The 24,376-nt window shown below is 34.1% G+C and overlaps 3 protein-coding genes across 4 annotated transcripts; 1 reads left to right on the top strand and 2 right to left on the bottom strand.

The window, feature by feature from the left end:
- Window positions 1-1,611: 1,611 nt before the first annotated feature.
- LOC109053760 (cyclic AMP-dependent transcription factor ATF-3-like) lies at window positions 1,612-5,816 on the bottom strand. Its single transcript, XM_042746618.1, has 4 exons — window positions 5,661-5,816; window positions 4,117-4,367; window positions 3,786-3,893; window positions 1,612-3,679 (listed from the first exon to the last, which is right to left on the bottom strand). Exons 2-4 carry the CDS (start codon window positions 4,357-4,359, stop codon window positions 3,422-3,424), a joined length of 609 nt encoding a protein of 202 aa, XP_042602552.1. The 5' UTR covers window positions 4,360-4,367; window positions 5,661-5,816; the 3' UTR covers window positions 1,612-3,421.
- Window positions 5,817-9,868: 4,052 nt separating this feature from the next.
- Window positions 9,869-24,376, top strand: LOC109053763 (tRNA-specific adenosine deaminase 2). Of its 2 annotated transcripts, none has more exons than XM_042746192.1 (6): window positions 9,869-9,959; window positions 21,445-21,549; window positions 22,165-22,315; window positions 22,997-23,103; window positions 23,271-23,343; window positions 23,430-24,376. In XM_042746192.1, exons 2-6 carry the CDS (start codon window positions 21,490-21,492, stop codon window positions 23,543-23,545), a joined length of 507 nt encoding a protein of 168 aa, XP_042602126.1. In that variant the 5' UTR covers window positions 9,869-9,959; window positions 21,445-21,489; the 3' UTR covers window positions 23,546-24,376. The 2 variants fall into 2 exon arrangements, with proteins under 2 accessions (XP_042602126.1, XP_042602125.1); XM_042746191.1 differs by lacking the exon at window positions 9,869-9,959 and adding an exon at window positions 20,964-21,076.
- LOC109053762 (peroxisomal biogenesis factor 3-like) lies at window positions 15,838-20,958 on the bottom strand. The gene is made up of 12 exons (XM_019071082.2): window positions 20,633-20,958; window positions 20,122-20,253; window positions 19,944-20,025; window positions 19,811-19,854; window positions 18,623-18,744; window positions 18,459-18,525; window positions 18,290-18,344; window positions 18,010-18,160; window positions 17,406-17,476; window positions 16,952-17,074; window positions 16,678-16,774; window positions 15,838-16,585 (listed from the first exon to the last, which is right to left on the bottom strand). Exons 1-12 carry the CDS (start codon window positions 20,703-20,705, stop codon window positions 16,502-16,504), a joined length of 1,101 nt encoding a protein of 366 aa, XP_018926627.1. The 5' UTR covers window positions 20,706-20,958; the 3' UTR covers window positions 15,838-16,501.

Here is a 24,376-nt window from a genome sequence, read left to right as displayed (position 1 = left end):
ATCTATTTATAAAGTTTTAACACACACACACACACACACACACACACACACACACACACATATATATATATATATATATATATATATATATATATAGTCTTTTAAGCCTATGTTGAAAATATTTATAATTTTATATTATTTTAAAAATATCAAGTCACATATTATGTATTCTGTATGCTGATCATATAGTCCCAAGGTGTAATCTGTATCTGGTTGGAAAGTTTCGATTAGAAATAGTGGAAAACAAATGTGAACAAAGACTTCTTAGTTCCCGATAATGATAATACAGTGTTTCATGTTTATGGGCTCTATATGTTTTCAGAAAAGAGGTGGAAGTTTTCCGAGAGTCATTTCTGAGAGTTTATTATCACATGTCTGACATCAATCCGCATCAGAGGTGATGAAGCAATGGGCAGCAACTCGGATTTGATTGCCCCATAAATACGTGTTTTTTTTTTTTTTTTTTTTTTTTACATTAAGGGATGTGTGCAAACAATATGACTCAAGTTCAAACTAAACTGGAGAATATAGCAAATAAAATTGTGTTTCATAGAAAGGGAGGAGTACGGAGCGATGATGGCACATCATGCAATGAAAGATTACAAAGCTTTTTATTACCTTACATGAATTCAACAAAAAGATGGTCTGTGCCCATAAGATTTAAGATTTAATACACCTCTGACTTTGGTGGAGAATTTAAACCTTGGAAACAGGTGTATGTTTGTTTATTTATTTAGTCAGTTAGTTAGTATAGTTCCATATTAAGATTAAAGGTTATATTTAATGGCAAGATTAAAGTACTTTAATATAAAAGTAGCCCTTAAAATGTTACAATAAAAAACAAATAATATATTTCAATTTGAAAATTTAAAAACAAAAAACAAAAAAATCCATAAAGTTGCATTAAATCACACTTTTTACTGAAAACCAATAAGCAGTGTCTCTATTTGTGCATGTATTTTTTTTATCATGACTAAAACCAGTCATGTTAAATTATTTCCTCTCAAAGTTCTCATAAATGTTAAAATGATACTTTTAGTTCCTGTACAACCATACTTGTAGTCTTAAATAGTTCAACCATGAAATTATCTATGAGTTTGGTGGAAATTATTCAGAATTCTAAATATTTCCCAATTTTTTTCCCTAAAAGGGAGTTACCAAAACTCAGGTACCGTCACCGCTAAGAGTTCTTTGGCAGCTTTGTTCTTTCCGAGGAATTTCAGGAGCCTTTTAAGATTATTATCTTTTGATGCAATTCCCACGTTTAATCAGTTCTGAAACATAATAATAATACATGTTTCCTTTGTACGAAATCCACCCACCTTCAAAATAATCATTCAAATCAACAGAAAATGCTGAATCATTGCTCTCTGGCAGGATGAACTCGATTATCCTCAGGGTTACAATCAGCACGTCTCTCAGGTTATACATGTGCAGACTTGCCCTACCGCAAATTTCTCAGCACAACCATAAAAGGTGCTGGTTTTTGAGCACGTCAAGTACACTTTAAATGTAATAATGTTTTGGTGTTGCCTCATCTGAGGTAATCAGCTTGATTCAGTTGTATTGAATCAAATTTGCCTGGAATAAAACCAGCACAGAATGACTCAATTGCAATTGGTATAGCTTTTTATTAATAAAGTATCAAAAACAAACAACAGACAGTCAAAATGAAGCCATACATATGTCATATAAATTATCTTCTCAATCATAACTTTTGGTAGCAATTGCACCTGAACACTTTGACATGGACACCAATGACGTGATTGATGAATTCTGGTTTAACCACAAATAGAAGGCATAGCTTTGTTTTCATTACACATTTAATGTCAGTAGTACCACATTTTGTGGCATGCCTGTTTGAACAAATACAAAGCAAAAAGGAAAAAGCTATCTGACGCCTGCATCACTTAACCTTTCAGTACATGACAGAACATAAATTTAAACTATGCTCAAAAACATGAGGGAGAAGTTTGTTAAAAGATTAGGGGTTTTCCTCGGTTTAGCAGAAATGAGTGATTTTTATACTTTAGTACACCTTTCTGTAATATTAAGAAATGCAGTCACAGGGCCTGATCAGATGTCTTGTGGTATGTTTCTTCACTTACAACATGGTGTGACACTAAAACTGCCTGACGCGTGATCTAAGAACATAGTCAGACAATTAATAACAGCTTTACTTCAAGTTTTTTTTTTCTTTAGGACTAGCCCAGCAAACAAAAATATGTTCTAAGAACATCTGGCTAAAATTCTCTCTGTTATTTCTGAATAAACTAAAAACAAATATGCAAATGTTAGAGAAAACATTAAGACAAATCATGCTCTATTTAAACCATTTGCAAACATTACGTTTGAATGTTCTCTGAATGTTATGAAACTAGTAAACAGTAAAAAAACGGCTAAACTAAAATGTTTCGGGGGAAAAAAAAAAAGACATTACAAGATGGTGCGAACATCAAATAAATTTCCATTTCCTTACTGGACATTTGCTCTTAACATTTCTAGAACATTAGCCAAAGTTCTGAGAACATTTCTTGTGAGCTGGGAGTGTAGAGGTTTGTGTATCTAGACAATCACAACACACAGCTAGAGTATATGAAAAATGCAACATCAAAAAATAAGTATGTCCTTGCTAACAGCACAAAAACACTCTTTTTTTCTTCTTTTTTTAAACAGTAGGCTGGCAAACATAGACCTTCCTGATCACAGCATTGTAACAACAACATAGTCATAGGGTTGAGGTGATAGCAGACAGGCTTTCGTTGAAGAGTAGAAACTTCCTTGTAAGTAGCGTGCGGGACACCTTGTCGTCTCAAAGTCCACTCCGTGTCGACTTCCCTGTTATTTTATCTGTTTATTTAATGCGAGTTTCCTGTAATATATATATAGACCATGTCCTGAGAAATTAGTAGCAGCTTGAAATACTTCATGTGGCATGTTATGTGGACACTTAACAAGGCAGAGGCCAGAGATAAATATGTAACTCAACTAAACGATTTCATCACCCTGTACGTCTTGCCACTAAGTGAAAAAGATACACGCAAATTACTACATTTGTTTCCTCTCACTAGAATAGTACTTGCTGTCAAACACACCGCCAGGGTTTCATTTAACCAACAAGCTGATAAATAAAAGAAATCATGTTGTTCTAGCATCAACATGACATCAGGCTTTGGTGCATACAAAAAGCATATCATGTTAAACATACATACAATTACGAACACATTTAAATAAGAAAAACGCATTAAACGTCCTTCAACACTTTAGTGCTTTAACAGTCTCTTTCAGTGTACATCAGACCGACCTTGACTGGCATCATGGCAGGCACCCGTGTTTAGTCCTTTATAACGTGGGTGAACCTTCCAGCGTTCCTTGGCAAGGACTGCCGAACCATTAGCTTCTTGCCAGTACAGTTTGTGATTTAGAGATGCCCACAGCTAGTTGGTATTGAGGTGTGCATTGGTCCACTGATGGTAAGATTCAGACCTTGCAGGGTGGTCTCTTTGATTTGCTGGATGAAGAGCTTCCTCTCGTCTTCAGGGGTCTGGCCGTTCTGAGCTCGGACGATACAGGTGGGCCTATGCAGGTTGAGCATGTAAACTAGCTGCTGCTTTTGGTTCTTCAGCTCCTCAATCTGGGCTTTCAACTCGGCATTGATGGACTCCAACTTCTCTGACTCCTGAAATAAAAGGAAAGCCATTTATATGAGTGTAAAAATAAAATAATGAATAAATAAAAATTAATTATTATATATACATATAATATAATATAATAAATATAATTACCTTTTGTAAATTGTCTGTTTTCTCTTTTTTCTTGTTTCGGCATTTTGCTGCTGCAATTTTGTTTCTTTCCCTTCTTCTTTTTCTCCTTTCACTCTCCTCTGGAATGACCTGAAATGACAATATTTATCAGATATGCCTACATTGCGTAATAAATATTGATTTCATGAAAGCTGAAACCGCATTATGATTCTGAATTGGGTCCACAAGTGGATGAACAAGTGAATTGTGCAAACAGGGCTTTTCTGCATCCGTGTTACTCAATATAACTAATGTGAAATACAAGAAAATCACATTTGATTCAATGTTCTAATGGTAAATGAGTAGTTCTCACCTCACGCTTCATCACAGGTAGTTCAGTGGGGCTTTCTGTGTTCATACACGCTCGGTCATTGGTCAGGGTGCTCATGCCGTTGGACAGGCGTTTGTTCTGGATGGCGTAGCGCAGCTCCTCTTTCACTAGTGGAGTGAAGTTGGTGAAGTCGTCCAGCGTGAGTGAGCCGGGCGGGGAGAGGCAGGGTACCAAAGCAGATGCACTGATCTCCAAGGGACCCAAACCAGGATGCTGAAGCATCATTCCGAAATCTAAAACATTTGAAGCAAGAGTTAAATCATGGTCTTAATATGGAAACTGGATCATAGTAAACTTTCTGTAGTCGATCTGTAGTTATGAACTCTACCACCTTCTCTAAAAATGACTAGACTGCTGAATAAACTGTAATAAGTTAGTCGTGTAATAAAATTTTAAAAATGCAACAGTGAAAAACTATTTTAAATCTGAAAAAAAGTCATTAAAAACAATACATGTAATTTAACAATTAATGTAAAGAGGTTTTTCAGAAATAAAAAGTATTAAGGTATATAACGTATCAAATATATGCATATATTTAGGATTTATTATAAACAATTTAGATTTTTGGAGAAAATATATTTAACAAGGCGATATATGTACTGCTAAAATGTTTATTTTATTATATTAATAATATAATAAATCCCCTTATGATTTAGTGAGTAAGGCATATTTCCAAATCTTATTTTGTTTAACAAATTAAATAATTATAGTATTATTTTAATGTTGTGTATTGTTAACCCTTATGGTGTTTTATGTATATAAAACTCTGTTATTATTTATAAAGAGTAGCTAGAAAGTTAATTTTTCTGTTGACTAATATAGCATATGCATTGAAGTTACATATAAGTTATCTTATGTAGAATATATATATATCAGACAAATGTTTTATTCATTTATTTACATTTTATGAGATTACATTCAACTACTGGAATAATTTGTAAAAAAAAAAAATTATAAATAAATAAATAAATAAATACACACACACACACACACACACACACACACACACACACACACACACACGTTCTACTTGTATGCATTGCAGGTCTACAACCATAATCAGTATAATCCGGTAAAATCATCATCATCTTTAACGGTTTAATAAACTCTAATCCGGTTACCATGAAATCTCTATGCGAGTAGTTAAAGTAAACTGTGATTGTCGTAAATATTTTTCACAGTCGGCTATAACGATTCGCCAACAGAACCACATACAATTATAAGTCATCCAAATATTTCAACATAAGTTACCGCAACCCAGTTCCGCACGTTTTGTAACTATTCTAGAGGACTTGGACTATGAAAAGAGAACAATAAAATAAAAAATAAAAACTATATAAATATAAACAGTATAAAAGATTACATTACGACTCTAAAATAAGCTATAAGTACAATCGCTTGACCCAAAAACCCAATTGTATCGAAATCAGTCACTGGCTGAGTTTATTTATTAGAACACAGCGTAGACATTTTCCAGTTTGTTCTAGAACCCCATAAATAACAAGCGAAACTATGTTGTCACTCACCTTGTTTTGACTGAACAAACGCGTGTGTTGTGATGCTCTCCTCTGACTGGAGTGTTCTCGCGCTCAGCTGGTAAAGTTACAGTTGTCGCCGGCTCGTTGCATCACCCCTTTATATGGCTGGAGGACGTGAACTAGCTACTACAGGGGGCGGGGCGAGTGACGTCACCCTATTTATAGCCTCAAGAACGCTGTCTTTGCGATGATGCAATCAGGCAACCCTCTGTGCGCACCATAACTGGGCAAGCTCAGCCCCCGCCCTCCCCGAACTATGGAGGAATCGAAGTCGTAGCCTGACATGTTAACCTAATGAGCAAATAAAGACATACCCGTGTAATGACATGGGATCTCTGGTATGCTCTAGTGTAACGTACTGAATTGTAGTGAAAAAAAGACATGGGAGAGGAGAGATTGACTGGCTAATCGGCCAGAATGAGAACAGAAAATCTCTCTCACTCTGTTAAACACACTCATATTTTGTCTGTTAATGGAGAATTGTATGAAGATGGAGAACTGATCCCAAGGTCAGTGTGTTGCTGTCTTTTATTCAGTCTGTTTAGTCTTTTAAAGTCCATGAAAGCTGGGTAAAATATGGACAAACCCAGCTATTGGGTGGTTTTGACCCAGTGGTTGGGTTACTACCCGGAAGGTTGGGAAAAACATTTAACGCATGTTTTTAATTTGAGTGAGTTGACATTTTACAGTGTGTTCAAAAAATATAATTTAAGGTTGTAAATATAATTCTAGTTAATAATTTTCTATTAAAAAAAAAAAAAAAAACTTTTCTGACATCCTAGTTTATCTGTGGGGTAAAATCAGTGTTAAGCTAGTAGATATGAGCAGTTTTTTTTTTTTTTTTTTTAGTAGTAGTTGTGAAGAGTAGTTGTGTTTCCATTAATTTTGCATTTAATTTTCATTTTTAAAACAGATGGAGGTGTTTTAGAACAGACATGATTATTAATTTATTATTAAAATAAATTACCAAAAAAAAAAAAAAAAGAACACACACATACATGTTTTTTTCTGTGAATTGTGGGGAGTTTCCATAGACTTATATTATATCCCCTAACCCTAAACCTACCCCTTACAGAAAACCTGTTTGCTTTGTTTCACTTTCAGATATACATCATTTACTATATTTTTTTCCCACATGGGAGCCATTTTTGACAATGTCAAAAAAAATCAGGTTTTACTATCCTTGTGGAGAAATCTACTATAGAAATAATAGAAATCTACTAAATAATCAGGTAAAGAAAAAGGTGATGAAGCAAACATTAGAGCTCATAGTTTTTGTCCGTTTACTTTGATTTGTGGTGGATAGATGTTCAGTGGGATGATTTGAAGTGATTTCAGGGAGTGGGCAGTCGGCAGTGTCTGCATTCCTCTACTGGATGTGAAGCACAGCTCTCTTGCTCTAGTTGGGTCATTACACACCCCGGTACAAGCTCTTACCTCTGTGTTCTGGAAATTTCCAGTGATCTCTCTTCACCAGTCCTGGTGCAATCACTACTAAAACACTCCCTTATTACAAACAATTATGTTTGTACACACAATAGTGTTACTAAGGAGCCATGTCTAAACATGACACACAGACTAAACATGGCAATATTTATTTTTCCCAACAGAAATGATGGCTGTCGGGCTTAAAAACTAATTTCTCAGAATGAATGAATCTGAGTTTTGAATATGTTCCATTTGACTTGTAGCAAAGACTTGAATATGAAAGTTTTGTAAATGAATTTACTGTTGTTGTTGTTGTTTTGACATCCACCGATATATATGGCAATAACAAGTTAGTGTCAGTTTTATATGAGAGAATTAGATTCAGGTATTTTTAAACTTTGTTTTATAGCATTTCATGTGGTTTCTGGTTTGGCTCTTTGTGGTTTATTTTTCCTTGTTTGCTTTTTCCTAAAACTCAAAGAGATACATTTAAAAAATGATATTATGAAGTATATTTGTTGCTTTTTCCTGATTTGATATCTGCTGATAAAAGATATGAAGATATGAAAATGAAGATACAGTGTTGCCTCAAAAAGACTTTTAAACCAAGTAAAACCATTTTTATCTCAAGAATTTTATTTCATTTTATTTATTTATTTATTTTTTTGCTTTTTGTTGCGAAAAGTAGTTTGGTAGGTTTTAAAATTGGGAAAAAGTCTCTGTGTCTCTGTATGTGAATTGTTTGATTCACAGTTGTATGATTCTGTATTACTGTTTTTTAATCATTGTTGTATATTAGGCTACTTTTATTAATATATTCATTAATTTATTTTTAATTATTCATCTTTGTTATTATCTTTTTTCTTCTCACTCTAGTTCAAGGTGGTTCTAGTATTTGTTTCTGTTTGTTAATAAATGAAAATCAGTTAAAAAAAAAAATCTGAAACAATAAATGTATTTTTCAGCGTTAAGACATATTATTTCTGGTTGTCAAGCGTTAGGGAAAAATGTCCAGTTAATGTGATGGGCTACACCTGTGCTTATTCTGCTAGACAGCTGTGTGAACTTGATGGTTAAAAGTCATAAAAATGACTTCAAAAAGGGAAGTTAGTTCTGTGAAATGGTCTCGTATATTACTTGTTGGCAGATTTGGTTTGATTGGTTTGAACTTGGTTTGATTTTATGTGGTCCAATGCAATTAAACATTAATTTTAATGTGTAGCTTAATACTTTTTTCCGTGTGTTTGGTATACATGTCTACAAATTACAGACATAATATCTTATGAAATGTTTTAATTTAAGTACTACATCAACCAAAATCACAAATACAACTGGTGCTGTTGAAACTGAAATGATGCTTGTGATTTTTGACATTTTTACAAAGCAAATGTGTCCATAAATACATTAAATACTGTAAAGATTTACAGGCTGAGCTAGATACGAAGGTAAATATATACTAATATTTTTTATGACATAATGCTTAAGCTAAAAATGTATAACAGACATGCGTGGACCCATCTGAACGATCTATATCTAAAACCTTACACAGAGCTTAATATAGCAGCATTCACCATCTTATCATCTCTTTATCATATCTGGCAGGGCAGAGTCACGTCATAGAGTTCAAGTTGTGCGCCATCGTAGTTAAACAGGTGTTTAAAGGCCTGCGGTCATTTTGTGTCCGGGACATGGATACAGCTGTTATGATGTCAATATTGACCTATTAGCTATTAATACACAGTGAAGATTCAGAAGAAGTGATTTCACTTTTCCATCTGTTACGTGATGATTGTTGTCTGTCAACAAAAATTTGAAAAGTTTGAGTAAAAGAAAAGCCAGACAAGATAAAGGTCCTTATAATATTAAATCTAATATAGGATCCTCTCCATTCAGTTTCTTTTTTTACAGCCATATTTTCAAAAGTCTTTCAGTTTTGTATGACATCCCCACTCAAAGTATCTTTATTAATCAATTTTTTTTTTTTAATATAAGAATACACAGTCACGTTTTTAAAGGAGGTCATTTGTTATGTACGTCTTCATGTCTGTATGTATGTATGCATTTATTTATAAAATTATTATAAATATACAGAAAGAGGAAACATCATTAAATCACAGTAGAATCACTTGATGCACTAGATTTTATATATAATGTTACGATTATATAATGCTGCCTATGTCTTTCATTTGGCTTTATTTTCATTTTGAAAAATATGTGTATTTTGTACAAAGTTTATCTTTCACTTTTGTTTGTACAGTACCATATATACACTATTTAAATCTTCACAACCAGTATCATCATTATAATTAAAAGTACATAAAATATGTCCTAATTATGTCTGTTCTCTCTGTACCATGTATACTATTTTCTGAAGCACAAAAAATACAAATAATAATAAAAAATAATAAAATAAAAGAAAGCAAAAGAAAGACTGAAAAGACTAATATTTTTTATTCTTCCTTTTCTTTTCTTATTTTATTCTCTTTGTAGGTTTCTTTTAACTTTATGTGCTCATTATGAAAAACCAAGGCTTGTGGTTTTACTAAGTTCAAACAAGAACATAGTTTCTATAGTTCAAAATGTAATCAGATTATTATAATAATTTAAATAATTTAATTTCCCTTTATTGGATTGTCTTCTTCTTATTTTTATTTTTTTTTTAAACTCCGAATGATATGGCCGTTGTGTCACAGGCTCAGGTTAAACAGCGCACAAAGCACTTTCATAAGAAGCACAGACTCCGCATTGTTTCTTTAAGACAAGCTCGCGAGTATTCTCGCCCGAGGAGAACACGTCATCCTTCCGGGAAGTTGAGACTACTGTAATCCTGAGACTGTCCCTTGTTTTCTAGGTTTGGAGGTGAGCAGTCAAATCACCCTTTTCCCAAAACATCACGCGTGTGAAACCAAACGTACATTGCTGGAATAATAAAAGGTCGGGATCGATATTTTGATTTGCGCTTTCGGTCTGACACACTGCATTCCAGTCAAACGTTAGTCATCGAAAATGCCTGATGGTTTCTCTCTAGATGCCATTAAATTTACAAATCTAATGACAGAGTAGCCTACAGCATCTGCTAGTATACCATGTAGCACACTAGGAACACGGTCGATACCTTTACAAAAATAATTTTATATTTTAATAATTGTCATTTTAATGTATTATAATGTGTTATTTTATTTTAGGTTTTACAGTTCTATCAATAACTGTATTAATAATAATATTTTAGTGAAACTAAGGACAGCATGGTCATTTTTGTTATATACTGTAGGCTATAGGATTATATTTTGTGTATTTGTATGTAACTATGCCCCACCCTTTATATTTATACACCAACTGACTGCAGTCAGAATAATACAATACCAAAAATATAAACATCCATATCGAAAGTATTACAGTTATTTTCTAGATAACACTGAAACTAAAATTAAGTAATTTGTTTGCATTTATTTTGTGGCAAGGTGTAGTGATGAACATCAAACTCATTCCTAAACTAACATTTACACATAAAAGTAGTAGTATTTATGGTATTTATCAAGACCCATAAATGGGTCACGAGTCTGATGTAGAAATATGGCTTGTACTAATATAATATTTGGTCCTGTGTTCTGTGTCACTTTTGTTGTTGTTTAAGTATTTACAAATTATTAGTTAATAATTTGCATATTGTTTGGGCTATACGCAGTTCAGTTTCATTAAAAAAAAAAAGTCTTATTTATAGATGTTTTGTTAAGTTGTATATGATAAACCATTTTTATCATATATCAGGTTGTCACATGGTGTCCAAAGTAAAATCTGGGTATTGAAGCAAAACAAGTCACTCCAGGTGGTTTAAGGGCTTCACATCATTGACTTCAAAATGACTAAACAGCCTACATTTCAAGTCTGACGACATGTGGTTTATTCTTTTCTATTTCTATATTTAGTAAGCGTTTTGTGTGGGTTGAGATTAATATTTTTCCAACCAGCCTTGTCAGTGGATATGGAATGTACACAATGGAATGTACACTTATTGAACTTGTTTAATATAATATAATATAATATAATATAATATAATATAATATAATATAATTAATACTTATTTTTTCCTTTTTTAAATTAATTTGTAATGGTAATATTACAAGGTACATTGTCTTAAATGACTTCGCAGCAACGGGGCCCAAATATGTATAGCATCACTTGCTCAGTATAAATGTTGACACTGCTTTCTCTAAATAATAGTTTATATAGCTTCACTCTTACATATGTGACATAGACAGCTGTAGGCCTCATAGTTATTTATAAAGTCCCAGTTAATTCGGTGCTACCTTCACACTGCCCTCACCCTGGTACACGCACCACAGCACTGTGTACATGTTTACACCGGCTGCGTCCATAGTGACGGACTCCCGCCCAAAGGACTTTCGTCGCAGACAGTCAAAGTAGGGAAAGCCAGGATTCCCAGCCCCGTCACAGGCCGTGACCTCATTTCTCTCTCCAGCAGGCCTCTGTGCTGCGTTTTGTTATTTCGGTCCTATGTGCAAACAGCAAGTAGGGTGGGAGTAAATACCTAAAGGCCATTCCCCTCTAAAGCATAAATGCCTTACGTAATTCATAAGGAAACCAAACTGAATCCCGCTCGGAACGTAGTACATGTAATGAAACAAATTTAGGGAGGACTTCCTCTTTTCGGAGGAACTCATTTTCCTGTCTTTGGTTTTTTGAATTCCATTTAGAATGAAACTTCTATGTATGGTAACGTAAACTACGTTCTGTACTATCTGCTTCCTGCAGATGTGAAAGTAAATTGCTGCTTGTTCTGTGACTAAGGAAGGTTTTTTTTTTTTTTTTTCATTCCACATCCAGTGAGCAGTACCTCAGGCAAACCTCATTTTCATCATTCATTTCCCATTCCTCACTTCTTCAATTTGCTGTAAATTCAAAGAACTGGATTAATTGGGACATTTGACTTCTTCCTGGCATGTAGAACGTAACGCTCTAATTTCTGGTTTTTTATTTCAAGCAGGGAATTGAAGCAACACAGGCCTCCTATAAAAACTGCCGCACTTAGTCTTTAAGAGCCACGTCATATTTAAGAAGTCACATGACTGCCTGTAAAGGATCTAGCTGTTATAAAATTGATACGGTGAGCACAGAGCTGCAGGAGATGCTTCGGCCAATCAGCTTGCTAAAGTGAGATGACATCATCTGACCGCTCTGTGGTGTGACTACAGTACGCATCATTGCAGCATAGGATTAATAGTTAATGATAATCCCTTGAGATCAGCCAATCAGAGCGGAGGAGAAGAACATGGTCAGGGCATGTCCACAACCTGCAACACAGTGCAGTACTGAAGCAAAATCCCTGTGCTTTGCCTTACCTGTGACATTAGTCTGTTTATATCTGAATCAAGGTTAGTGCATATTCACACTAACTTTTACAAGAGATTCAGCACAGGTAAAATGATATAAAAGATGATGATATAAAAGATTGTTTCTAAAAATGCTTATTCTTAAATTTCAGAGCACAATACAGTAGACCATTTTTCAGCATGTATTGTTTTCAAGCCTGCTTACATGTCATTAATCACAATTTCACAGAATATTAACTTGCACAAGCTCATGATGATGAGTTCAGTGTGTGCAGTCTGACATCATCATGAGTCAGAGAGTAACAGGACTCTGGAAATGCAGGTAGAGGCAGATGAGTCATAATGTCAAAGAACAACAACAAAACAAAAACGCCCTGTGCCAGCTTTTCCTGGTTGTTATCTCTCTTTTTATAGATTATTAAAAAATTATTTATATACACTCTTAAAAATAAAGGTTCTTTATTGGCATTAGTGGTTCCACAAAGAACCTTTACCATCCATGGAACCTTTTCATTCCACAAAAGGTTCTCAGCAATTTCCTTGCAATTATTAAAGGGAGTTTTATGTTTAAAAATATGTTTAATATCATGCACACTCCCATGAAATGAAGAGTCTATACATATGTGTAACTAATTAAAAGGTCACTTATTTTACATGTTGCGATCACATGACCAAAAGTGATTGTTACTGTGTTAAAGTTCAAGTTTATTTGGACAAAACGATTGGTTAATTTCATATTTCTTCCTTATTTATTGAGGTTGTCTTAGCACTAAACCGAAATAAAGTTCACACAGATGTGAAAATGATGTTTTATCCATTTTAGCAAAGTCAAGCTTCTCTGAGGACTTATGGGAAATTATTGTTGCAGAAGACTGTCATCTTATAAACCACGGGGTTTTCAAACTGGGGCCCAGAGACACTCGGTTTAGAGACAAACAGTTTAAAATATATATATATAAAAAATTGAATCATAAAAATAAGAAAGAAAAAAATCGATTCAAATATATAGATATAAGAACTAATGCATCTAACTGTACAGTGCTATAATGAATATTGAATGAACTAAATGTTTTCCAAATAATCATTTTACATTTTAGGATGGGGTCTCTTGCACAAGGATGATCATATTTAGGGGTCTGTGGCTTCTAAAAGAATAAAGACCACTGTTATAAACCAGTTAAACGAATCATATTTTTTCAACACATTGCATACTAAATTGTGATTTCTACATTCATAGCATGATTATTTAAAGGTGAAGTGTGTTATTTCTGCACAACACCAGCAGGTTTCAAATCCTCACCTTATTCATAAATATTTGGTTATATTCTTTGTCATGGACTGTTCTTAAAGCATTTGGCCATGTTATACAAGTATTTTGTTCACACAACAAGAATAAGTTTTAGCCCAGAAATGAACCATAAATTGCTTAGTCCTGCACTGTTATGTAGGCTATCATAAGCAAACAGAGATAATGTTATTAATTTTTTTGAATGATTACAAGAAAATGTTTCCCTTATATTCCTGTACTTGATGTAAACAGTTTCAGTAAAAAGGTCACGGGACAGAACCATAGACCCATGTCATGTGATGAAAGGGGAATTTCCTGTTTGCTGATACACAACAAAGAGCACGCTGAGCACGGAGCGAGTCATGTGACTGGAGGTGCTACAAGCGGTATTTGCTTTGTGGAAAACACCCTTGTGGTTATTCAGCATATTCAGGTGGCTTATGCAACAATGAGCCAGTTCTTGTTGTTTCCTCTATATATAACTCATCCCTCAGACAAACTGTCATAAGCATGACCAGTGCAGTTTCAGTCGTCTAACCCATAATTATTGGCAAATTGACGTCATGTTTTTATAACCTTTGAATCACTAAATTTCTGATCTCCTTTTCCTTTATACTTGGCTGGTTTGTCAGTATCGGCTGTGGTATTAGCCACAAACTGAGCCCCATAGCTGCCCGAAAGATGTCTCAATGTGATGTAATTTGCTTGTTTTCTCCACATGCTTGTGCTCAGTACTGTTACTGGTACTTTCACAAGACTTGCTTACGTCAGAACCTGACTGTATATACTGCACATGCCTTCTTATCCAAAAAATTTCCCAAAATTATTTTACGTTCCACAGAAAAAAAGAAGCCATACAGGTTTGGAATTACATAAGCGTGAGAAAATGATGACAGAATTGTAATTTTTGGATGAACTATTTCTTTAACTGCTTATTAGCTCAGATTCTACCACATCCTGATGACTGTGAAAGTCTTAATTTGACTGACTTTTGCTTTATAAAATAACATTTTCAACAGTGCTGTCAAATCGATTAATCACGATTAATCACATCCAAAAATAGGTTTTAAATAATGTGTGTGTACTGTGTATCTTTATAATCTTTATAAATACACACACATACATGCATATATTTAAGATATTATAGCCTATATATATATATATATATATATATATATATATATATATATATATATATATATATATATATATATATATATATATTTTTCAATAAAGAATCCTAAAAAATGTGTCTCACTTTCCACAGAAAAACTGTTTTCAACACTGAATAATACGATTTTTTTGGAGCACCCAATCAGCATTGATTTCTGAAGGATCATGTGACACTGAAGACTGGAGTAATGCCTACTAGAAATTCACATTAATACATACATATTGAAATAGAAAACAGTTATTTTAAACTGTAATACTGTAACACAATACGACTGTATTTTTAAAATTTTTTATCAAATAAATGTAGCCTTGGTGTAAAAAAAATTAATAAATGAACACATTCATGATTTCGTGGTCATAAAATTCTTAAAATGATCCAAATATAATCACAAACTAAACTTACAAATCAAAGGATTATGCATTGTCATGATGTGAACAATCAGCTATTTATTCTGAATGTATTCAATCATTTATTTCCAGTACATTACGTGAAGGGTGGCATATAGTCTTATCCAAAACAGAGACAAAAGTTTTTTTTAGGGTATAAGGAAGTGTTGCGTCAATAGGGTTGTGTTTAGTGCAATAGCAAACGTCATATGCTTCCCACGTTTATGCATCTATTCTGTCAGATATTACTTAATTTCTTCCTGATTTTATTTTTGTACACCAACTAGTGAGAAAGTTTATTGTTTGGACTTGATGTGACCTAGTTGTTAAGTTGTTATGACTTCAGTTATAGATATGCGCTGCCCTCTAGAGGAACCCGAGAGAGTTTCATAACTTTCATTACAAGTTAGAGTAGCTCAAAAACAAACCCCCTCGAGGTTTCTTTTACTAGAAAGCAGTCTTGGTTCAATAATGCTCAATTTTGAAAAGCCAAAACAGCATGCATTGTTTCCTAATCAAATAATGCATCATTTTAATGAACAGTATATTACTGACATTATTTATTAACATTCATGGGTCATTTTACAAAAGAAGTAGCATACTACAACCTTTATGCAAAACATAAACGTCAGTCCAACTACTCTCATTAATTAGTAGAACCAAGTAAATATAAATGAAAATACTCCTAAATATGCATTTATTTTTTATTTTTATACCAGTAGCAGTGCAGACATCATGCATTGTTACTGTTGCAGAGGTGAGCACGACTGTTTTGGTCCTGGAGAATGTCCAGCAGCTGCAACATCAGATTCAGAGATATCCTTTCTGCAATTCACTCTTTTAAGTCCATACTGCAGATGTGAATCATTCATATATATGATCTTTTATGCTAGCCATGTCATGGCAGTTATATAATGAGATTGTTATGCTACAGGGATTAAAAAAATAAATAAAATGTACTACAGTTTATAATAACGTGTAAAAACCTTGGCATGCCTGACTGGGACAAGGTTAGGGGGTCACAACATACAGACAGAGGATCTGAACTCCATTACACACTCGGCTCTCGGAACAGTTTCCCCCAGGTTGATTTTAGGGTGTGCTAGGAGAACAATTCTGTGCTGTACAGCATGAGAGTTTCTATAAAGTAGATTTGTGAGGAGTTCGGCTTTCACAAGTTCACATCTAGCGCAGTCCTGTGCTCACTTCTGAAGTTCCTGAGGTGTGCTGAACGTTTCGTACACGTTGGCGGCAAACTCTTTCACCTGGTCTATCAATAAGAGATCCTAAAAACAAGAAAGTGAGCGAACATTGGTGTGTGGGCAGATTTTATACCACATGCAAGTCAAAATGAGTCAATGCATATGAAGGTTCTCACCTGGACAAAGTGACTGGGTATTTCGCTGCATATTGAATGTATCTGTCCGTTGATGATGGGAATGATTTTGGCTAATGGGAGGCTTACATATGTTAATCTGGAAGAAAAGCATGTGGAAAAACAGCAATGATTATCTTTCCATCACCAATACTGCTCACAAACCTGAAATATACTGGCCTTCGGAAGGTGATAAAATGGCTTAACTGGCCAAATTATCTTTGGTGCCATTGTAGATACCTTCCTAAAAAAAATAAATAAATGCATGTACACTGACTGGTCAGGTGGGCTGGAGGGGTTGGAGTCTCCCTGCGGGGGTCGGAAAAACTCTGACATGTTGTCTAGGAATCGGATAAAGCCTCGGCTTAAGCAAGTACAGAGTACAGTAGTGAAGTCTGGACTGAAAAAAAAAAGTTTAGATGAAATTAGTACCCAGCTATCATCGTGTAAAGAAAAACGATTGATTTCAACCAAATTAGTCTTATCCTATTATTTTTTAATTTGATCAAAAATGCTTTTTAAATTCAGAATTGTGTTTTTCATACAATAACTCATATAATAATGGATTTCCTTGAAAAAGGAACTAAATGCGTAAAAGGGATAATTCACCCAAAAAAGAAAATTCTGTCTGTGGTAACATATCCCTTTAAGGTGTTAAGTACAAACACATCTAACCCCCCCACCCCCATTTTAAAACCTATAAAATAAATAGGTGCTTAGATTTCCCTCACCTTTCAAGCATATCTCTGGTTTCATTTAGCAGCTTTATTGTTGTGACATCATTCTCTGTGAGACCACAAGCCTAAAAAAAAAATGTATATATAAATAAATAAAATTCATGCATAGACACCAATAAACCAATAAATTAAAAAGTAAATTGTGATATAATGTAATTTTTCTTATAAAATGTATACGGTTGATTAGTAATAAAATTATAGTAATATATGCAAATGATAGTAAAATTATAGTACTATAATTATATTAAAAATTAGTAATAAAATTCTATTTTCATAAAAGCCTTATCAAACTTTAATAAAATGTTACTGTATATTATTTTGTGGAAAATATGATATTTTTTCAGGATTCTTTAATGAATTGAAAGTTATTAACAGTATTTATTTGATTACAGATTAAATGTCTTTACTGTAATTTTTGATCACTTTAATGTGTCCTTGCTAAATAAAATAAAATGCTGGTATCATGAATCAAAATATTCTGAATAAATATATGTATACATATAATTGTAGTTTTAAATGTAATAAAAATTCTGAAATAAATTAATCAATTATATATCTAATTCATAACTAAACAACAAAATAAATGAACAATATCTACCTGTGAGGCTAGTGTGTTCTCTTCATCAGGCATCATGTACCAAGAAAGCCTTTTGTGTTTAGAGGAAGCACAGCCCTCCTCCACTAACTGTCTGATCTGAGTTAACTGTTGTTCCAACTCTTGTAGGGACAAACTCTGCTTCAGAGACACCCTGAGAAGACATGGACAGCAGTTAGCTTTCCTGCTATATATACAAGAAGACCACAATGGCAAATAAAGCCACGAGTATGAGACGAGTAGATTAAAATTCATTCATCATCTAATCAATCACTCAACATACGGTCCAAGAACTTCCTGAACAGCTTTCTTCACCACGGTTATCAGTTCAATGAGCCCTGAAAAGACAAAATGAAGATCACTATCAACTATGGTGGATGTGATCTCATAAACATAGGATTAAACTCTAATACAGATTAGATGCTCTTAAACAGATCTGACACTGTCCTCACCTTCTCCAAGAAGGTGTTGGATACTTGACAGATATTGTTGTTGGACATCAGGAGGGGCCAAGGGGGTCTAAAGTAGCAGTATAATAGAAATGAAGTAGAATTTGTGTGCTGTAACATGGTAAAACCAGGTTGCTTTGCCTTTAGAACACCAAGCCCTCACATACCGTCCCATTCTTTGTCACAGAGTTGTCCAGGTACAAGTAGCCACCAATTATGTTGAGCTGAACTCTGAGAAGCACCACTAGCATGCAAGTGCTGTAAACCGCCACAACGCTGCGGGTAAAACCTGGAGAGTAGAAATCATTGTTTGAGAACAGGAATAGATGAGAGTTTGATTACATTTCCGTTCAAAAGCCATTTTTACTTCTGAAATGTGACATATTGTGAAACAGGGCATTCAACAAAAAATTTCAGGGCGTGAATCAGTTTGATTGTGAAAAGTGGGTGTTCCATTATTGTTCCTTTACCCACCAGTATTAAGCCAAAACAATGCCTTAATAACTATTTGGTCATTGCTCAACATTTTCCAATAACTCACATGACATCAGCAGAAAAGAATCATTTATAAAAAAATGTTTGGGGTTGGTAATATCTTTTTTTAATGTTTTTGAAAGAACACAGTATTAAAAGTAATATTAGTGAAATATTATTGCAATTTAAAAAAGCTGTTTTCTATCTTTAAATATTTTAAAATATAATTTATTGTTGTGATGGAAAAGCTGTATTTTTTAGCAGCCATTCTTCCAGTCGTTCTTCATGATCCTTCATGATCCTTCTACAACATATTAGAAAATCATTCTAATATGTTGATTTGGTGTTTAAGAATAATTTCTTATTATCAATGCTGAAAACATTAATGCTTGTTTGTGGATTCATTTTTTGAGGATTCTTTGATAAATAGAAAGTTCAAAAGAACAGTATTTATTTGAAAAATTTCGTAATAATGTTATACTATAAAAAAAAGTAATATAATAATTTAAGAGCCTTTACTGTCTGCCTTTACATCCTTGCTGAATAATATTAACTCTTGTAAAAAAAAAAAAAAAAAAAAAAATACTGACCACAAACTTTTGAAATGTAGTTGTTTTTTTGTTTTTTTTTGAAAAAGCGACATTAAATTGCCATTGCCCTTCCTTATATTTTAACACACCAAAGACCATAAAAGGCAAAGGAAAATTGTGCAGATTATTACAGATTGCAAAGACTAACAATTAATTCCTTAGAACAGATTGAAATTACACAAATAGCACTCAGATTCTGCATTAAGAAGTAAATAGGGTCCATTTCAATTTCATGTTGACTTTAAAGCAATATATATGTAATCCTACAACAAAGAAACTTATTCAACTCACTAATAATCTTTAGATCCTCCCAGATTTCAAGTTTATTAGCTGGCCTGTGTAGGAAGACATGATCACTTGCGTCAGTTCTGTTCTTTTATTTTATAATGCAGATAATCATTTATAATTTACACGAATGACTCACTTAGTCTTCAGCAAAGCGGTGAGGCTCTCTGAGTTCAGGTGATGTATGATTGCCTCTCGGAGAGTGGGGAGCATGGATAACACTACAAAAAAGACACAATTACATGTACTGGGCAGAACAAATATCACATTTTCAAAACATTCATTAACCGATCGTGTCATTCTGTTTTATTTTTTACCTGTCATGTTACATGTCCTCTGGTTGCTTTCAAAATGAAACTGTCTCCGAGCTTGAGTGATGTATTCGGCTGCCTCTCGCTCCTGCATCTCCTGAATTTTTCTTTGTGCATACTTACCAAGCAGATAGACACCTGGACATGAAGTTTGAGAATACATTACAATATAATGTACATGTTAAGAAACTGACATGCAATATGCCAGATATATTCAGTGATTTGAAAACTGCATTCTGGGTAAAAAAAATACCAGGGTAAAGTCCATATCAACTGTACCAAAAGAAAAACTAGGTGACAGGTGAACTGAGATTGATTAGTTGGATGTGGAAATAAGATCTAATGCTTGGCAACACTGTAATAACATGCTAAAGTATATATTATAGCATATTAACATATTAGAACTACATGTATTAATATTCAGCTATTAAAACAAGAAATAGTTCATGCACAGCCACACGTAGCTAACAATCTCTAAACTATATAAGCATGCAGGTGGTCTCGCTGTCCACGTTACCTCCAACAAAAACCCCAGCGAAGATGAATTTCCTCTTATGGCGTTTGATGAAATTCCATGTAGAACTCAACATTTTAAAAACAGACTTTACACTGCAAAAAACCCCCGAAAAACTAGATGCAAAAGCGTGTTTAGACGTAACGCACTAGCTAGCACAATGCTACACAGGCGAACTACAGATAACAGATTGCGTCGATCGATCGATTATGCGGTCGACCCGCCGCACTGAACGGTACATCCATTATTACGGTCCTCCGTAAACACACGTGCATATGGAAAACGTTACTATTTCCTGATTTGTGCCGCTTTATTTTTACTGTTGTAGTAGTTTCGTTGAGGACACTGATGGAGATGCAAGCAGACAGTGTTGAACCTGAGAAAAGTGATTTTCTGCAGCCGTTAGATAGTGAGATACAAACATGGATGTCAAAGGCGTTTGACGTGGTAAAACTTCATGATGTTGTTTACTATTTGTTCACAACTCTAATGTTGTTTACTATTTGTTCATAGTATTTACCAAGGCAACTGGCATTTCCCCTCAAATATCGTAGTTACTAAAGTAACGCTACTGCATTATTTTGACTGTGAAATCTCAATAAAATAAAACGACATCGCCTTTGAAACGAGTATGTATGTATGTATGATTAATATCTAATTTCTTGTGAAGATTTTCCACAGTTTTTGTTATAATAACTAGTTTCTATGATATTTTTCGTTGTCGTGGTAAATGTGTATGGCGTGTTTCCTGCCTACGTGGTTAATGTGTTTTTGCTTGTTTTGAGAAAATTATAATCATATTAATTTCTCTAAAGGCACTTGAGGCCCTTAAGAATGGCGAGGTTCCAGTTGGCTGTCTGATGGTTTACAACAATGAGATTATTGGAAAAGGAAGAAATGAGGTGAATGAAACAAAAAATGTAAGTAACTTCACGATGTGCCTAAATTAATCATAATTTATAATGTTTTATAATTAATGCTATGGTTATTAGAATTATGTGTTAAACAACAATAATCCTTGTATTAATGTAACTGACGATAATCCTAGGTTCAGTATATATATTCAAATGATAATTGATCAGTTACTTAACAATCCTAAATGAATAGGAGATGTGGTTCACAGACTGTAATAGGAATACACCTCTTCTATGATGGACATTCAGTTTCTGATTTTAAATGAATATTGATATTTTTGTGAGGCTTTTAGTCTGAATGTGTAAATGGTGTAACTGTTTAGAGATGGTCAAAAACAAGTCTCATTGCAAGGCATATTTTCTTGCTAATGATTCATGATCAAATCATTATACTCAAGGTGAGAGGAAAATTTGCTAAATTGTTGAAATTCTAGGAACTTAGTACTGGTGATGCATTATGAACTTTTAATTTTAATAATCACAGACATCCTTATTTGCCATTGACCCATAAATTACAGTTCCTGTTCCTTTAAGAATTTGATTAATGGTTCTTCCTGGTAGAGCACAGAGAAACTTTGGAATAGATGAAACAACCTCACGTCTGTGCCTGCTTTGCCCCAGGCTACTCGGCATGCGGAAATGGTGGCACTGGATCAAGTGCTTGATTGGTGCCGTTTCAGAGAGAAGGACCCAAAGGAGGTGTGTGAACAGACTGTACTTTATGTGACAGTGGAGCCGTGTATCATGTGTGCAGCTGCTCTGCGCCTGCTTCGTATCCTTGATGCCAAAATGTGGTCGACTATTAGTTTAGAAAAGTTTACACATACAGTACCATTAATGGTTTTGACAGAAGCCTCTTATGTCCATAAAGGCTCAATTTATTTGGTCAAAAATACAGTAAAACAGAAATACTGGGAAATATTATTACAATTTACAATAACTTTTTTTTTTTAATTTTGATATAAAAATTTTCAGTATATTTAACTTTAACCGTTTCAAATTGGATTTCATAGTTTAGGGTTATGGTTGATTTAAGCGGCCATTACTGCAGTTTTCATTGTCACATGATCCTTTAGAAATCTTTCTAATATGCTGATTTGGTGCTCATGAAACATTTCTTACTATTATCATCAGTGTTAATGTGCTGCCTAATATTTTTGTCCAGAAATGAATAAAAAAGTTAAAAACTGCATTTATTCTAAACAGAAATATTTTCTTACATTATAAAGTCTTTACTGTCACTTTTGACCAGTTTGATCCAATTTCTTAATACTTGACATCAAACATGTGAACAGTAGTGTAGATCTTTATGTCACTCACAGCTCTTCCTAGTCAAGTTTTTTTTTTGCAACTAGTAAATTTTTAATGCATTATTGCGTTTACCCCAGGTTTCTGTTGTCTAGTAGTATTAAAATAATGTCAGCGCTAAAAGGACACCTTAACATTTAGACAGACATACCTCTTGTTGTATTTGGGTGCAAGAATGAGCGGTTTGGAGGCTGTGGATCTGTCCTGGATGTCTCATCAGATCATTTACCACACACTGGAACTTCATTTAAGGTAAAAGAATTTCCCAGTTCAAGTTAAACTCCAGCCAGTCCCTTACATTCTGAACCGTTCTGTGTGGCTAGAATATTTTTCTTGTAGAAACATCCACATTCCCTAAATTGCAGTCCAGACCACATTGCATATTTTTGCTGTAGCACATGCTTACTTGCTTATTACAGTGCATCGCCGGCTATAGAGCAGAAGAGGCTGTTGAAATGCTCAAGACATTTTATAAACAGGAAAACCCAAACGGTAAGGGAAGTCTGTTTAATGTATGCATCTTAATGTTTTCATTGTCCTGTTTCTGAAACTGATGCCCCCCCCCATTTTTTTTTTAGCTCCCAAACCTAAAGTGAGGAAAGATTTGATCAGTGCACCAGATGGCGCTGTAGTCATTCAGGTAAAACAAGGACCGCAAGATGAGGAGAGCGACACAATTGCTCCTTTGAGCTGAAATGGAAAATATTTAGACATTGAGAACATTTACAAGACCTTGTCAGTGCCTGGATCTTAGTGACTTTTGATTTTGCCATCTCTTTGAGGTCATTGATTTGATCTACTGTTTGAGGAAGCACATTGGCTCATTATTTGGGCCACATAGCTTGTAAACCTCCTGGCCTCCTCTTCTCTGTGGCTAGACGCTGAGAGTTGTCTGTTAACAGTGTGTAGAAGCAATAGACTGGGCCTGTTCTGCATTAAAGCGCAGGTTCTTCTCCAGCTCTTGCTCTCTTTGTGTCCTTATACAACCCTGAGAGCTGGTTCTGAACTCTCAATGATCTCAGTCTTGGGCTCACTAGCAGATGCAGGACAGACCCAGGTGGAGTTTCCACTTACTTCATAGCCAGAAACTTTAAAGGGATAGTTGAAATTGAATTTCTGCCAGTACTTTCTCACACTACTTTTTTTTCTTTAATGGAGAACAAAAAGTGAATTTTATGAAGAAGTTTTTAAAGAATATATACCCATTTTTTAATAGAATTAAAGTAATTGAAGATGGAGGCTGTCAAGCTCTATAATAGCAAAAAATAAAAGGCCATAAAAGTATCACAAACGAGTATAAAAGTAGTCTTAATGCTTTGTGTATACTTTCGTTTTGAGCTTCCTGGAAGATGGAAAGTCACACAGGTTTGGTACAACATGAGGATCAACAAATAATCCCAATCATTTTTAGGTGAAGTTTTCAAAGTTGTTTCCTTAGGTTTGCCTGTTTATTTATTTATTTATTTTTTTGCAATATCTCACGCATACTAACTTGGAAAAAATAAAATAATTTTTGTTGCCTCCA

Source organism: Cyprinus carpio, chromosome B20 (assembly GCF_018340385.1).
Source record: "Cyprinus carpio isolate SPL01 chromosome B20, ASM1834038v1, whole genome shotgun sequence".
In the NCBI taxonomy this organism is placed as follows: Eukaryota; Metazoa; Chordata; class Actinopteri; order Cypriniformes; family Cyprinidae; genus Cyprinus; species Cyprinus carpio.
Note: the sequence above shows the minus strand (reverse complement) of the source record. Positions and strands in the feature narration are given on the sequence as shown.

Bases quoted from the DNA above. Each gene is read 5' to 3' on its own strand.
- LOC109053763 (XM_042746191.1), top strand. From the start codon at position 20,978: ATGGAGATGCAAGCAGACAGTGTTGAACCTGAGAAAAGTGATTTTCTG. The intron at 21,077-21,444 runs GTAAAACTTCAT...ATTTCTCTAAAG, and splicing joins TGTCAAAGGCGTTTGACGTG to GCACTTGAGGCCCTTAAGAA. The intron at 22,316-22,996 runs GTATCCTTGATG...ACATTTAGACAG, and splicing joins AGCTGCTCTGCGCCTGCTTC to ACATACCTCTTGTTGTATTT.
- LOC109053760 (XM_042746618.1), bottom strand. From the start codon at position 4,359: ATGATGCTTCAGCATCCTGGTTTGGGTCCCTTGGAGATCAGTGCATCT. The intron at 3,894-4,116 runs GTGAGAACTACT...TTGTCATTTCAG, and splicing joins TACCTGTGATGAAGCGTGAG to GTCATTCCAGAGGAGAGTGA. The intron at 3,680-3,785 runs GTAATTATATTT...CTTTTATTTCAG, and splicing joins AAACAGACAATTTACAAAAG to GAGTCAGAGAAGTTGGAGTC.
- LOC109053762 (XM_019071082.2), bottom strand. From the start codon at position 20,705: ATGTTGAGTTCTACATGGAATTTCATCAAACGCCATAAGAGGAAATTC. The intron at 18,526-18,622 runs GTATGTGAGGGC...CTGCTACTTTAG, and splicing joins CTGTGACAAAGAATGGGACG to ACCCCCTTGGCCCCTCCTGA. The intron at 16,586-16,677 runs GTGAGAACCTTC...TCTTGTTTTTAG, and splicing joins TACCCAGTCACTTTGTCCAG to GATCTCTTATTGATAGACCA.